This window comes from Eurytemora carolleeae, unplaced genomic scaffold (genome assembly GCF_000591075.1).
Source record: "Eurytemora carolleeae unplaced genomic scaffold, Eaff_2.0 scaffold1532, whole genome shotgun sequence".
Taxonomy (NCBI): domain Eukaryota; kingdom Metazoa; phylum Arthropoda; class Copepoda; order Calanoida; family Temoridae; genus Eurytemora; species Eurytemora carolleeae.
The window spans coordinates 39113-56366 of NW_019397577.1; the positions used below are offsets into that span (position 1 = coordinate 39113).

General features: G+C 32.0%; 2 protein-coding genes across 6 annotated transcripts in view; both read right to left on the bottom strand.

The window, feature by feature from the left end:
• The window catches only part of LOC111715000 (kelch domain-containing protein 2), a 15147-nt gene extending 13368 nt beyond the window's left edge, over positions 1–1779 (bottom strand). For all 3 annotated transcript variants that reach the window (XM_023490235.1, XM_023490233.1, XM_023490234.1), the window contains exons 1-2: positions 1678–1779; positions 675–710 (exon numbers count right to left, since the gene is read on the bottom strand). In XM_023490235.1, the coding sequence (XP_023346003.1) occupies positions 675–710; positions 1678–1736 (95 nt within the window). In that variant the 5' untranslated portion in view covers positions 1737–1779. The remainder of the gene's footprint in view (positions 1–674; positions 711–1677) is intronic.
• Positions 1750–17254, bottom strand: part of LOC111714999 (uncharacterized) — an 18156-nt gene continuing 2651 nt past the window's right edge. The window contains exons 3-22 of one of the 3 annotated variants that reach the window (XM_023490231.1): positions 16750–16862; positions 16348–16391; positions 15929–15954; positions 15722–15767; positions 14453–14525; positions 13128–13332; positions 12901–12990; positions 12464–12517; positions 11893–11967; positions 10755–10829; positions 6588–6683; positions 6219–6279; positions 5490–5551; positions 5193–5249; positions 4776–4857; positions 3586–3703; positions 3293–3402; positions 2961–3137; positions 2157–2437; positions 1750–1942 (exon numbers count right to left, since the gene is read on the bottom strand). In XM_023490231.1, coding sequence (XP_023345999.1) covers positions 1787–1942; positions 2157–2437; positions 2961–3137; positions 3293–3402; positions 3586–3703; positions 4776–4857; positions 5193–5249; positions 5490–5551; positions 6219–6279; positions 6588–6683; positions 10755–10829; positions 11893–11967; positions 12464–12517; positions 12901–12990; positions 13128–13332; positions 14453–14525; positions 15722–15767; positions 15929–15954; positions 16348–16391; positions 16750–16862 — 2001 coding nt within the window. In that variant the 3' untranslated portion in view covers positions 1750–1786. The other 2 variants (XM_023490230.1, XM_023490232.1) reach the window with 2 other exon arrangements.

Here is a 17254-nt window from a genome sequence, read left to right on the forward strand (position 1 = left end):
CAGACTTTTAGGGAGGCCCTATGACCACATCAAAACCTCACCATGACTTCTTTTAAACAGAGATTGAAATAAGGATTTATAATTTGCAATTGAAGCTACTAAGTCCTTTTGATAGCATTCTAATGATGGTATAAACTGTGAATTGTACGTAACATTGTCAATAAAAATGTTCTCGTTCTAAATGTTTTTTTCCCTCGTGCAAAAAATAAGTTTTGATTCGATCTATTTTTATAAAAAATGTCCTCTGCTTGTTTATAAGGCCATATGTGTAAGAAAAACGATCTTTCGGGGTTAAAAGATTTAAGTCTCATTTAATTGCATTATATCTTACCAAGAGACTTACCAAAATACTTATACAAATACTTTGGGAATTTTAAAGGACCNTATGGTTCCCTCCTACCTGTCCCCAAACCAGAGATGACAGTGTATAATTTTCAGATTTTTGATGATTTGGAAAAAGAAAGCAAAATGAAAAATGAGATATCAAAATTCAAAAGGCAAGTTTATTTGTTCAGTCATTTTGATCCATTTACACAAAACATTATTATTTATTATTATTTTTAATATATCTAACTTCTGGGAATAAAATATTCTAAAAAGGGGAGAATGATTTTTTAGGAAAATATACACCCCTGATTTAAGAAACAAGGTAAGGAAAATCCAGAATATTTCACCTGTTGACATTATCTTCAGCTGTGTTCACATTTTCACTGAGAAAAAAGCTGTTATTATTATTTTCAAAGGAACTGTAAGTGTAATTTAAAGTAGCTTTCCATACAAAGACAGCAATGCCCCAATTACAGCAGAAAAAAATGCTTTGCATGATCAAGTATTTTTTAGATATTCATTTTTGTATAATGAATAATTATTATTTTTAATTGTGATTTATCTACAAAAGTGACTCCTTGATGAAAAAGTATATGGGCTAACAGAATTAAAACGACCTTATCCTCCACAAAATTGATCAGATAAATGTTTTAAGGGTACCGTTGTGAATCAGACATTTCCGACTTGGCATTGGAAAGCAACTTAAAATTAAGTTTAAATCTCTTTAAGGAAAATATTTAATTAGAAGATAGATAAATAACTTGATTTCCACGGAGTGTTGAATAGTAGTAGTAGCCACATAAGCAAAGAGAATAGAATAAATATTAGAGTGGAATTTAGACAATCTCTCGGTATGAATTTTGTCAGTCCCTTCCAGCCTGAAAGGGAGTTCAAAGTGTACAAATCATGTAAATGTTCACAAATTATATGCAGTAGAGTACATTAATACAGTATGTTCCCTAGACTATCCATTTCAATTTCGATTTTTTGACAGCTGTTAAATAAACTTTATAAAATGAATTAGGTGAATAAAAAACATCATTTGATTTATAGTTATAACAGAAAATCATAGTTTGTAAAGTGAAAGGCATAGAGTCTATGTAAAATGATTATTGGTCAATTATGAAACCAGCCTATTTCATAATTTGGTTTCTTATAATATTCATTTTAGATTTCCTAGAAAATGATCGTTCTAGGGCCCAAAATATGTGAAGTACACCTACAGTATGGAAACAGTACAACAAAATGGCCGTTTTACACTTTATTTTAGTAAATTCCACTCTTTGCACATAAGTTTAAATTCCCCAGAAAATGTCTATTTTAAATTTTGTATAAAAATAAAGTTTTTTCCTAGGATCCATCTCATCCTCGCTACTAGAGCTGGAATCAAAACTTGAATCGGACATCATAGCTAGATACAAATCTGAAAAAAAATTAAAAAATTAAGAAAATAGCAAAGTTATTCTGAATCCTCCTCCCATGGGTCCGGAACCAGGTTCTGGTTCAACTTGTCGGAGAAATCCTTCAGCATTGTCGAGACGTCCAGGCTTTCGGTTTCATCTTCGACCTTAGTCAGGATATCTTTACGTTTACTTTCTTCCATGCGCTTTATCTCCTGATAAAACAACAAATCAAATTAACAAGAAATAATTTACGCTTCTCGTTGGAAGCGCAAAGAAAATAATCTGAGGTCTACAATAGTGACTAATCTACAACAGTCTCGATATTCACTGTGACAACTTTCAATTAGGTGCTCGACCTCGACACTGAAAACTTCAGAATAACATAAAATTAAGACCAAATTAGGCTGAAAAATAAGATTTGTTTTCCTTAACATTGTTTTCAAGCTGTTCAACATCATTTAAAATATCATCATCGCCCTGCTCTTCCCGGGCTTTTTTCTTCTCACTTCCCAGATTTTCAACCTTGCCGTCTGCCGCATTTTCAAAATGACGTTTTCCAGGTTTAGTACTGGTCAGTGTAGATTTTCTGGAGGCTGGAGGATCAATTGGAGCCGTTCTTACCGGAGAGGGAGGTGCTGCAAGGGTCTTTACAGGTAATAGTTCTTCAACAGCTTCAGATTGAGGATTACAGCTCGACTCTAATTCATCTAGAATACAATCGCAAATTAAATCGCATATTCACAGAATTTTAAACAAAAGGGAAGGTTGAGGGCACCCAGAGGGCACTTTGTGTGGTGTATCAGTTATTCCCTTGCAGTCTCAGCCTAGGTATACTGGGACCGAAATTTATGAAAAGGAGAGGTCGCTGAACTATCTTCCACTACTTCCAATCCTGAATCACCGATTTAAATCCTCATAAACCAGATTTAATGAGTTTGAAATAGGTTTAGAGACAGTAAAACCAAGTGTCTGAAATAAGTTTGAATCAGGATTTGTCAACGGCGGTAGGAAGCTTAGCGATCTAGCTCAAATTCATTAAATTCGGTACCTGGAAATTTAACACAAAAGTTTCGCCAACATGACTAAATATTATAAAATTAAGAAAAAACTAAAATAAAAAAATTAAAGAATTTTAAACAATGATAAAGGTGTTATTTTTATTTCTGTAATAAGCAACATGTGTGTACTGTGGGTACTCTGTCAACATCAGATGTTGTTTAAAAACCCTACTTTTGTTTTCCAAATTTTCTTCATCTCTCTCGTCATCTTCGGCTTGATCTTCCAGAAGCTTGAGAACTACCCGCCTCATCTCCTTCTCCTCAAGGAGAGGGATAGAGAGGGAGGGACACTGAGGATGAATGAGAGTGTTTAGTAGTCCCAGTTCACGTCGTGCTGCACATACTATTCCTAAACATTTTTCATACTTTAAGACAAGAAGCAATTTAGATATTGTTTTTCAGATCAATAAATAGATCAACTGAGAAAACGGCAAATCATGTGAAAAACCATTTCAAAAAATTAACATGGAAGTAACCATCAAATTAACCAACCCTTGTACTAACCTGGATTAGAATGAAGAGCTGCTCTCTGCAGAATATGAATACAAAGTCTAAGAGGGGAACGGAACAAAGGGTTCCAGCTCCGGCACAGTGAACCCAGGTTTCTCAGTAAACTAAAATCAGCCAATCAATCAATCAATCCTAAACCATTTCAATTTCATAAATTTTACAATAGATTAAATTTAAGATAATTTAAATGATAAATTAATAATAAAAATCAAATAAAATTGGAACAAAACAAATTGAATTAAGTTAAACGACTAATGTTGGGATATTCTAATAATTTAAAAATTTACCTCGTGATTGCTGATAAATCAGTTATGTGTCCGGATTGCCCGAGATTAATGAGTAGACAGGAAATATCTCTGTAGCTCTCAGCTGATAGCAAAGCACCAATCTGGTCCAAACATACTCCTTAATATAGAATCTGGTACAAAAATACTCCTCAATACAGAATCTGGTCTTAATTCATTGAAGACAAATGAGCAAGGAGGTTTTAAGGTATTGCTTGCCTATTTAAGGCATTGCTTACATATTTAAGGTATTGCTTACCTATTTGAGGTATTGCTTACCTATTTAAGGTATTGATTTCCTATTTAAGGTATTGCTTACCTTTTTAAGGTATAGCTTACCTATTTAAGGTATTGCTTTCCTATTTAAGGTATTGCTTACCTATTTACGGTATTGCTTACTTATTTAAGGATATGTGTTCCTTTTTAAGGTATAGCTTACCTATTTAAGGTATTGCTTTCCTATTTAAGGTATTGCTTACCTATTTCAGGTATTGCTTACCTATTTGAGGTATTGCTTACCTATTTAAGGTATTGCTTACCTATTTAAGGTATTGCTTACCTATTTGAGGTATTGCTTAACTATTTGAGGTATTGCTTACCTATTTTAGGTATTGCCTACCTATTTAAGGTATTACTTACCTATTTAAGGTATTGCTAACCTATTTAAGGTACTGCTTTCCTTATTTAAGGTATTGCTTTCCTTATTTAAGGTATAGCATACCTATTTAAGGTATTGCTTATCTATTTAAGGTATTTCTTACGTATTTAAGGTATTGTTTACCTATTTAAGATATTGCTTACCCATTTAAGGTATTGCTTATCTATTTAATGTACTCCTTACCTATTTAAGGTATTGCTTACATATTTAAGGTACTACTTACCTATTTAAGGTATTACTTACCTATTTAAGGTATTACTTACCTATTTAAGGTATTACTTACCTATTTAAGGTATTACTTACCTATTTAAGGTATTGATTTCCAATATAAGGTATTACTTACCTATTTAAGGTATTGCTTACCTATTTAAAGTATTGCTTACCTATTTTCATTTGTTGAATTGGAGTAAATAAAATAATTTTTGGTAAAAAGTAAACTGAATTTTAAAAACTTGTCTTTAGATGTCCAATTTTTTATTGTAAACTGCTAAACAGAGAGTAAAGTTTTAATGAACTATAAGCTGAACACACTTACCAATAAAATGAAGAGCTGCTGAACAGAGAGAAAGGTTTAAATGAACCCTGGATACTGGAGGAACTACACCTGCACCCCCAGTCTAAACAATAATTCATATAAGGGTTATTAAAAAAAAACAAAATAGTTTTTTTCCTTTCATCTTCCATAGAAATCAGCAAGTCACGTTTTTTATAGAGAACTCAGAAATCTCAGATAGACTATTCATTTAAAAGGTATCGTTGTAAATATGATCATTTTAATCTTTATTTTTAGGGTCACATTTTTCACTTTAGAACGAACTTTTAATAATATTAGAGACAAATCCAAAATAAGTTTTGAGGTGTATGGAAAGATTTATTCATATAATTTATAAAATTATTTAGTTCCGGAAACCAAATCAAATAAACTATTCCAGCGAAAAGTAAAATAACTTACATGCTTCTTTTTGCTTCGTTTTCCCTTATGCTGATTTGATCCTAACAAAATCTTTTCCTAATAAAGATTATCAATCAATCAATCAAAGATATCAAACAAATACAGAAAAAAATATTTTAAAAACATAAAATAAATAATTTTTTATCTTCTAACATATCTCAAGATTGTTTTCTTAAACTTTCCCCAAACCATTAAAAAAAATTTAATCAATCAATAAATCAATTAATTACTAAAGATAAAAAATCCAATATTAACATCCAACAAAAAAAATTTTAAATGATAAAATCAGCTGGATACCTGATACGGAGTCGTATCCTGAGCAATATGAGGCAGGATTCTGTTCAAACAATATTCCAATCCTTATTTAAATAAATATGATAAATCAAACAATACTACATTCTTTAATTCAAGAAATATGATATTTTCCTATCTTTAATTCAGAAAATATGATAAATCAAACAATATTCCAATCCTTATTTAAACAAATATGATAAATCAAACACTATTACTATCTTTAATTCAAGAAATATGATATTTCATACAATTTTCCTATCTTTAATTCAAGCAATATGATAAATCAAACAATATTACAATCTTTAATCCAAGCAATCTGAAATTTTAAACAATATTCAAATCCTTTTTCAAATAAATATGATAAATCAAACAATATTACTATCTTTAATTCAAGAAATATGATATTTCAAATAATTTTCCTTTCTTTAATTAAAGAAATATGATAATTTTCAAATCTTTAATTCAAAAATATAATATTTCAAAAAGTATTCCAATCTTTTATCTAAGAAATATAATCATTTAAACAAATTTGGGGTTTCCTACAATTGTGAAATTTTTTTTTGCCCAATCAATAAAAAGCCATAAAAAGACTGTTTTCATTGCACGTAGTTTAAGCACTTAATTTAACCTTGAAAACGTCATACTTTCAGAGTTTCAGGTCGTTTTGTATCCCTTCATCATAATTCAAACAAATATATCTTTGAAGGAAACCCTTCCATTTTTTTGCTATACCTGTTGCAGGTCCCAATATCTCAATGTATGTTGAGAGTACAGAGTACAAAGCTTCCCGGACCTTTCATGAAATTAGTTAGTGACTAATAGAGGTCGTTTTTAAAATTTAGTCTTCGCCATAAACTTGGTTTTTGTTATTCTTTTAGTGCTATGTTAAACTAAAATTAAAAATCAAGGATTTAGGGATGTGAAAAGGCTGAATTTAACTCCAACATTTCGCTTAATTTTTTAATGTAGTTTTCTAGAACTAAAAAAAGTAGTGCACCATTAAAAAAAAGTTAGTTCGGCAGAAGATAGGTCTTTTAAAATTCTTTTCGCAAAAAAATCCAATTTAAATTTGGAAAATAAAAATATTTCAAAATGTCTTACTTTATTAGATTTGTTAGTGTCAAATGATTTGATGATAATATTATTGATTGTTGCAATCTCCGGAAGAATATCGTCTTCAACACAAACGATCAGTCCCTAGATTAAAATAATATTGTTATTGTTGCAATCTCTAGGAGAATATGGTCTTCAACACACACAATCAGGCCCTGGATTAACAAAATATTGTTATTGTTGCAATCTCTAGGAGAATATGGTCTTCAACACACACAATCAGTCCCTAGATTAAAATAATATTGTTATTGTTGCAATCTCTAGGAGAATATAGTCTTCAACACACACAATCAGTCCCTGGATTAACAAAATATTGTTATTGTTGCAATATCTAGGAGAATATTGTCTTCAACACACACAATCAGTCCCTGGATTAACAAAATATTGTTATTGTTGCAATCTCTGGGAGAAAATCATCTTCATTTGATCAAATCAATTTCATAACTTTATTCACCAAATCACTAATTCATTCATTAATTCATCCATTTAATTCACTACATTAACATTTAAATAATAACTTCTTATTTACAACTATTCATGGAGCCAAACTTCTTATTTCTTATTTACAACTATTCATGGAGCCAAACTTCTTATTTTGCAAATATTAATAGAACCAAACTTCTTATTTACAAATATTCATGGAGTCAAATCTCTTATTTTACAAATATTAATGGAGCCAAACTTCTTATTTTACAAATATTAATGGAACCAAACTTTTTGTTTTTACGATATTAATGGAGCCAAACCTTTTCTTTTTAATATTAATGGAGCCAAACTTCTTATTTTAAAAATATTAATGGAGCCAAACTTCTTATTTACAAATATTCATGGAGCCAAACTTCTTATTTTTCAAATATTAATGGAACCAAACTTCTTATTTACAAATATTAATGAAGCAAAACCTCTTATTTCCAAATATTAATGGAGCCAAACCTTTTCTTTTTAATATTAATGGAGCCAAACTTCTTATTTTAAAAATATTAATGGAGCCAAACTTCTTATTCACAAATATTCATGGAGCCAAACTTCTTATTTTGCAAATATTAATGGAACCAAACTTCTTGTTTACAAATATTAATGCAGCCAAACTTCTTATTTTTACAAATATTAATGAAGCCAAACTTCTTATTTTAAAAATATTAATGGAGCCAAACTTTGTAAGATCTGGAGATCTTTATATGACTATTGTTCAGGTTGATTCACGAAGCATGAGACTCTGCAAGTGTTCCTCCAGAAGCATTCAAGATTTTAATACTCTATCTACAAATATTTATTCTACATTTATGAGTTTTATCCTGAAAACTATATTTATTGGACTTTTTAACCTGAGAACAAGAATTTTATATTACATGCCTATATATGTATTCTCAAAGTTTACTTCTAAAAAACTTATATTTAAACAAACATCTAATGGCCCTTATGTTTCAGAACATAATGGGATAGCTTTGTATTTTATTAAAAGAATGTCCTGTTAGCTCCAGGTTGTGCACTCAAGGTTTATTAAACATCTAAATAATTGTTTTATGATTTTCAACGAACATTAAAGCTCTGTTCAAAACTGATAAATCAATCGATGTTTATAAAAGTGAATTCAGTTAATAATCCCGTGTCACCACCTGTTCTATCTGAACTCTGAACTCTAAACATAAACAGGTGATCAATTGAGAAACTCCAGTTAAGCTGACTTGGAATTTCATTTAACTTTTGGTTTATCTTCAGATAAGCCTGGTTCCTCTGATCTGAGTTGCTGCTCAGATCCTCATCATCACGAACCTGCAGTAGCTGCGATCTCTCCGCCGCTGCTACCATCTCTCAGCCGTTGCTGCGATCTCTCCGCCGTAGCTGCCATCTCTCCGCCGTAGCTGCCATCTCTCCGCCGTAGCTGCCATCTCTCCTCAGTAGCTGCCATCTCTCCGCCGTAGCTGCCATCTCTCCTTGAATGAAGTAGAACTACACTTCTTTCCAAACCTAACAGCTTGAAGATAAAGCTGAATTATAAAAGGTGATGATCAATAGATTGAAACTAGTTACTCAAAGGATTAAATAAACTAATTTAATCCTGTTTAGATATCTCCCCTATCAACCCTGAGTGCTAGATCAAGTCCTGTAACCCTTTAAGCTGATCTTACCTGTACCTTCTATTCCCCAGTCTCTGTCGAGATAACAATAGGTACATATTAGTTTCTTGTGATGAGTGTGAACTATTCTTTCGAGTTATAAACAATTGAAAACACATATTGAAAGTTAAAGGCTAATCTTTCAAATGAACTCACCGTGATATTTTTAGTTGTGTACGAGATATGTTGGCTAAGATCTAAAGAGCTGTTAACCTCCGGCCTAATCAACTTTGTAAGTGCATTTTTAAATCACATTAATATGTCATGAAATATTCACATTACACACCTGGAGCAAATTTTATTGGCTAACTATACATGTTTATTATTTTACGATTTATTTAATATTCATAATATAAATGATCTAACCGTGACTGATTTTGTGTTTTTCAGTTTCACGGCTTAGAGCTCTTGTTCCTGTATCTATAGACTAAATAAATAAGATTAAGCAAGACTCTAGTGTATAAACGAGGTGCGCTGGTGAAAGATGTATGCCCATCTTAATGTTAATAGTTTGAATACCTGTGGATCTAAGGTATTGGTATTCTTGGTTCTATCCTAGACCTTGAAAATGGCACAAACTTCTTATCTTACAAATATTAATGGAACCAAACTTTTTGTTTTACAAATATTATGGAACCAAACTTCTTATTTAACAAATATTAATGGAGCCAAACTTCTTACTAACAAACATTCATGGAGCCAAACTTCTTATTTACAAATATTAATGGAGCCCAAACTTCGTATTTACAAATATTAATGGAGCTAAACTTCTTATTTACAAATATTATGGAGCCAAACTTCTTATTTACAAATATTCATGGAGCCAAACTTCTTATTTACAAATATTCATGGAGCCAAACTTCTTATTTTGCAAATATTAATAGAACCAAACTTATTACTTACAAATATTCATGGAGTCAAATCTCTTATTTTACAAATATTAATGGAGCCAAACTTCTTATTTTACAAATATTAATGGAACCAAACTTTTTGTTTTACAAATATTAATGGAGCCAAACTTCTTATTTTACAAATATAAATGGAGCCAAACTTCTTATTTACAAATATTCATGGAGCCAAACTTCTTACTAACAAATATTCATGGAGCCAAACTTCTTATTTACAAATATTAATGGAGCCAAACTTCGCATTTACAAATATTAATGGAGCCAAACTTCTTATTTTACAAATATTAATGGAGCCAAATTTCTTATTTACAAATATTCATGAAGCCAAACTTCTTATTTACAAATATTCATGGAACCAAACATCTTATTTACAAATATTAATGGGACTAAACTTCATATTTTACAAATATTAATGAAGCCAAACTTCTTATTTACAAATATTCATGGAGCCAAACTTCTTATTTTACAAGTATTCATGGAACCAAACTTCTTATTTACAAATATTAATGGAACCAAACTTCTTATTTAACAAATATTCATGGAGCCAAACTTCTTATTTTGCAAATATTAATAGAACCAATCTTCTTATTTACAAATATTCATGGAGTCAAATCTCTTATTTTACAAATATTACTGGAGCCAAACTTCGTATTTACAAAATATTAATGGAGCCAAACTTCTTATTTACAAATATTCATGGAGCCAAACTTCTTATTTTGAAAATATTAATAGAACCAAACTTCTTATTTACAAATATACATGGAGTCAAATCTCTTATATTACAAATATTAATAGAACCAAACTTCTTATTTTACAAACACTCGGTGTTTTGGGCTCTCCGAGCCCATCTTCTATTTTAACTTTTAATTCTTTCAGTATTTTCTCAATAAAACAAAAATAATACTGTCTAATATTTTACAATTTTTTTTTCGTGGATTTTTCAATATTTTACGAAAATCAATTGTTTTTGAGTATTCATAAAACTTCCCTGGGGGTCATTTCAGGTTCACACAAATTTTGGGCACGATCGGTTCAGCCGTTTTGACGTTTATTGGATGCAAACAGACAAGACAAGCAAAGTATATATATTATGTACAGATATATATAATTAATTAATTAAGTGAACCAACCTTGAGAAGATTGAAAGTATGAAGATGAAAGGTTGGAAGAAGAAGTCGAAGAACATCTAACTCTGGAATATCAGCCTAGCAGGGATATTATTCAGATTAAAGGAACAGTATCCATTATTTAAATATCAGCCTAGCAGGGATATTATTCAGATTAAAGGAACAGTATCCATTATTTAAATATCAGCCTAGCAGGGATATTATTCAGATTAAAGGAACAGTATCCATTATTTAAATATCAGCCTAGCACAGATATTATTCAGATTAAAGAGACAGTATCCGATATTTAAATATCAGCCTAGGATCGATATTAGTCAAGTTAAAGGGACAGTATCCGATATTTAAATATCAGCCTAGCGGGGATATTATTCAGATTAAAGGGACAGTATCCGATATTTAAATATCAGCCTAGGAGGAATATTATTCAGATTAAACGAACAGTATCCGATATTTAAATATCAGCCTAGCAGGGATACTATTCAAATTAAAGGGACAGTAGCTGTTTTTTAAATCAATCCTCCATGTGAAGAGTGGTGTGTCTGGTACCCTTCAAACCTTTGTATTAGGAAAAAATGATGAGTTGTTCAGGTTTTCTAACTTTTAACTATTTACAATTTGACATATTTGCTTCAGAGGCAATAAAGGTATTAACAGAATTCAACACCTTTTTTGATAAAAACTACGATATCTTCCTCATTGTTACTCAACTAGAGGTTTAAAAGGTACCATTGAGAATCGGACAGGCCGCAATAACAATACATTACCGGATAGGAAGAGGTAAGACCAAATACATCATAAGTCATGTCTTACAAATCTTATTTTAGAACAGAAACTCATTTGAGCTTGTAAATAAAATATCTGTTTCAGATGTTTGTAAAATATTTTTTTTTTAACATTTCCGATTTTCATATAAAAGTTTTTGATAAATCTGTTGAGTTATTCATTTCATTTCGATCAAAGAACTTATCTTTTGATAGGCTTAGTTGTGTTTTTCTTTTAAAATTGGAATATTAAGTTCATTTTGGATTAACGGAACTGTAAGCGTAATTTGTGACCAACCAAACAAAGATGACAATGCCCGATTCCCAACGGTACCCTTGCTAACAATCTCTTTAGGTGAACAATTCGTTCTAAGACCTACCTTGAGATTCTGAGAATTAACAGAGAGTACTCGCATTATCAAATTCAGGATCTCTTCACATCTTATCTCTCTTCCCTAAACATTTTTAAAATTTTGGAAACGAAAAGAAACTCAAATATAAAATTCAAAAATGTATTCCCCTATCATAAAGGCATAAGTGATGGTCCGGGGTTTATATTTCTCGAAAAATCACTCCCCCCCTGAAGATACGTGTGATAGCGCGGAGCGTATTTTTTTAAGGTTATATTCGCTAGATTGTGGAAATAAAAAGCATGAAAAAAAGTTGCATTTCAATGTCCTATTTTTCATTACCCTCTCCTCAATCATCCTGGAGGGGAAGTCTGAAAAATATAAACCCCTGGTGGGTAGGGTACAATTGTATGCTGGAGTAATATGGGCTTAATTATTAGACTTTACACAACGTTTAAAATTAATATTATTGACTAACAATGGAATTTTTATCCCGACATTAAATTGTCATTATAACTCTTTACTCGTACTACCCTTTACATTTCATTGAATAGAAGATTCTTAAATATTTGACTGAAATTCTTATTTGTTGAATTTTTACCTGCGGAAAGCTGTAAGTGAGTAAGCTACACAGTATCTCAATCAAATCAGCAAACTAAAAAAAATCAAAATAAAAACAATATTTAAAAGAAAAGACGACAAGAATAGAGTGCATCTGAAAAAACGAATTAATTTTTCACAATAGAGTATTAATATAGAAGAAAAATGTTTCTTTTTAACGCATGCACACCAAAATCATCTGCGTCCTCAATAGAGTATTAATAAAGAAGAAAAATGTTTCTTTTTAACGCATGCACACCAAAATCATCTGCGTCCTCAATAGCTCACTTGCAACATGCGACGTGCGCGCATCATAAAAGGCTCGGAGAAAGTGCATCCTATTTTCCAAGTGAGAAGTTGATATATGTTACCTCATAATGGTCACGGTGCCTCTTTTATTTCTAGATTTGAAATGAATGATTAAAAATATTAAGCTACCTGCGAAAGGGCTAAAAGTTGACCGGCCATTGACCCGCTGACGACTGGTAGTGACATCCTGTCCCCAGTAACAACCGGTTTTTCGGCTTCCTTTAATGTAAATAATTGATCAAATCTGGAAAATGAAGGAAAACCCCCATGGAGAATTCTGAACCATTTACACTTTAAAAACTTTTAAAAGTCGAAAATATTCTTTTTTAAAATAAATATTAAAAAAATTTATATACCTGAACAAACTTGAACATCTCGTTTAGAAGGTTTGTTGTTGTGTTGAAAACCAGTTTCCAGGTGGTGCTGAAGGATTTAGTATGCTCCACGCCTTCCTTCCCTCCGCCTCCAACCTGGGCGTACAGACAGACCAGGCGACCCAGGTCGGTACGGCGGATACAACCGGTTCCAATCAGGTTTACCAGCGCGCTCAATATCTGACCTCTAAAAAACATTTTGTTCAAGAGACTGTGGACGTTTTTAAATGTGAAATTTGTTATAATTTAAACCTCCGTCTAATAAAAGATTATAAAGATATCCTTTATTTTCTATTAGAAGGGTTCTAATTTCTTGTAGAGATTTTTTTGCGGTTTAAAGCATCAGAAACAAAGTTTTAATTTTCAGAATTTTACACTTTTAAGGGTGGAACAGCGACGAAACTTCCCCATGTTCAGTTCTAGGGTAAAATGGTACCATTGTGAATCCGATAAACCATTGTTCATTTTGATTCAAAATAAATAGGATTATGCACAAGTTCTTAAAACATTACACAATAATTTTTTTTCTTTCTTTTATACAGCTGAAATGGAAAACTTTGGCGAATTTAATAATTCTAAAACGTTTTTATTTCATAATAAACAAAATTTCCTAAAAAGAATGACGTTTTAAAAATCTGAAAAATACAAAATTTTGCTGTGATTGCGTAGTTTCCGCGGAGTTCATATGGAAGCTAGAGAAAGAGGGAAAATCATAAAAGCAACAATGAATTGTCATTTTATTTTGATTCTTACTTGGTTCGTTAAGGGGTCCATATAATTTCATTCAATACGATCCCAAATGTTGATACAATTAACCATGTTGATATTGTAAACAGCTGGAAGTATGATGTCAAGTTATAGAAAAAAATCCATACTTCAGAATGTAAACTGCAAGGGAGTATCATAATTTATCTCTTATATCGATAACGGATATTTACATTTTTTAACACCCCAAAATGCAGTACACATTTCTGAAGTGTAGTACACGTACACATTAAGCTTGCTTAAGTTTACAATGCCACAGAAAGTGTTTTTTCATGCCCCTAAAAGTACTTTCAACCCCGATCCCATTTGGGATCAGAAATGGAATTATATGGATCGAGAGTAAGATGTAAGAGTTGAGTGTAAATTCCGGAATGAGAGACAAGCCTACATGGAACCCTTCAGATCCCTAACGATCCGGTCGGAACAAATACTGTATCGAAATGTTCAACATGGTTTTGTGATTGAAAGATGACACTGAGTACAAATGTTCAATACAAAATGAGATACTAGCGCGATGTTTGCGCAACTCAAGCAGAAGTTACCTGAATGCTCCGCAAGCACCAGGGAATTTCTCCATTATATCCGACAACAGAGGAAACCACATCTTCATGTTTCCTGACAAATAATTTAATAATCAACGAGTATTTAATCAATAATTCTTCAAGGAATAATTAGGATCCATTCTAACCCAGTTAAATGCAAATTCGGGTCCTTGATCCGTTAATAGGATTCGGACCAAACTCCGGAATATTTCTTAATTTCTTTCCGAAATTCCCAAAAATGTTCATCTTTGATGTGCCATTTTTTAAATTCCTAAAACTCATTTAATCAGCAAATTTAATCTGCCGAATATAATTGAAATTTATTTACTTACGTATACATTGCTGGTTTTGGTCTCATAATTCCTAGTTTTTGTACCTGCTCTCGTCTTTTTTTTCAGAATTCAAAGTTGATAATAATTGTAATACCACAACTCAATAATTAGTGTGTCTTTGATTGAACTACTTAGTGAAACGCTACGTAATCTAAACTAAATATTTTTTAACCTAATGTGCATATTTGTGATCAGTACTGCTAATTTTTGTATCGCATTAGAACCAAATACAGATTTATCTGTCCAAGAGAACGATTTTGGACCCCACCCCTATCAATTTCGTACATGACCACTTTATTAAGCAAAATTTCTGTTATTTATTTTTTATTATTTTAGGGTAAAGGTTAGGTTAAATTAGGTTAACACAATTTCTGGGCCCAGCGCTGCAGCTATAACCGGCTAGGGGCCCAAGCACCGCGGCTGGGACCGGCCAGGACAGGCTGGGGGGCCGGGCGCTGCAGCCACATGACCAATTATATCCATGTGTTACATATGAGATACATGTAAATTGATGGGGAGGGGTGGGGTGGGGGGGAATGGTTCAAATCGTTCTCTATGAAAATACCAGATTTGTATAATAATAATAGCTCTTGATTATTTCTGAACTTCTTTCCGAAATTCCCTTTGTTTCTCCATTTTTAAAATTCCTTTAATTATAATTTTTCAACCCTTATTGTATATTTAAAAATAATGGATAAAAAAAATAGATGAAACCTCGTAACTTGAGTTAATGCAGCTCCAAGCAGAGATGGTATAGAGGCTGAAACCTCTAAACCTGAGTTTAAAACAGCTCCAAGTAGAGATGGTATAGAGGCTGAAACCTCTTTACCCGAGTTTAAAACAGCTCCAAGTAGAGATGGTATTGAGGCTGAAACCTCTTTACCTAAGTTTAGTACACCTCCAAGTAGAGATGGTACAGAGGCTGAAACCTCTTTACCTGAGTTTAGTACAGCTCCAAGTAGAGATGGTACAGAGGCTGAAACCTCTTTGTCTGAGTTTAGTACAGCTCCAAGTAGAGATGGTATTGAGGCTGAAACCTCTTTACCTGAGTTTAGACAGCTCCAAGTAGAGATGGTATAGAGGCTAAAACCTGTTTACCTGAGTTTAGTACAGCTCCAAGTAGAGATGGTACAGAGGCTGAAACCTCTTTCTGGAAATCCCCTCCAGTATCTAAATAAAATATGTGTTAATTGTTATTAATAAAAAACCAATAGTATATATTTTCTTTCGTATTTTCAATCCACCCCCTCCCCCCTCCAAGAAAAATATCTGAACCCTGCTCACAACAGCTGCCTCGACAGGCTTGAAAAATGAACCTAAAAAATAAAAAACAAACATATTGGCTTATGGTCTTAAAGGTTTAAAGCAATCTATATAACCTTTTCGCTCATATATATACCCTAGGGTTAACATAGACTAAAGAAAATTGGAATTATTAATATTTTATCAATTTTTGACGCAGAGCCTTTAAGCAAGTGATTTATAAACCATGAAAAATAAAGTTTGAATCGCCTCATCGTTTAAGATTTCATTTTTAGTCTGAATAATCATTTAAATACTTACTAGCATGCTTTAAAATAATTCCAACACATTGTGCCGCCAACTTTCTAACCAATAAAACCAAAATAACTAATCATAATTGATTATTTTAGGAATTTAATACGCCCAACCCCCTTCCCCATTTGACATCGTGTCTTTCATCTATTATGCAAACCAGGAATTGCAATATTAAAAACTATAATACGGCAATCATCGTTACGTAAAAATCCAGACCAAGTCCTCAATTCTCCATCAATAATAACCGCCAATGGACAGTTGGGAAGTCTAATGTGGAGCAGCTATTGTTACACCGATCAAACCAATGATGAGATGTCAAGTTATTATTCATGTTCACTGATTCTAATTAGATTTTTAATCCCCTGAGTCTTAAGCGGCGTTTCTAAACTAGTTAGTTGGCTTTAGTTCCTGTTTGCTTCTAGCTCTGTAGTTTTGGTAACTATTTTAGTCAGAGCCGGATACAGTTTAGGAGAAAATCTCAGCAAATCAGTTTCTTCTTCATCACGTAGCAAACCACTTAACTAAAATACAACGACAATAATAAAGGCCGCAGCGCTCGACTGAGAAATGGCTAAACCAAGCCATTCAGTAATTAGAATTATTATTATTATAAAAATCAGTATTGGCTCTAAGCGATACAACGAAAAGTTAACAGTAAAACATTTAGGGTTTCGCAAAGAGTTAATTATTTATAAACCAAAATAGCGTAAATGTGGTTTATGATAAAAAACACGTTTTTAAAATTTATAACTTGTTAAATTCGGTTAAAAGCGAAAATAAAATTAATTTCAATTACAAAAGTTTTAAGAATAGATTGAAACTCATTTACAAATTTGTGAAAGCATGAAGTGGGGTACCCCAAAAGGTGGGGGACTGTACTCGAAAACGCTTTTGGACCCCCCAGACAAGCCTA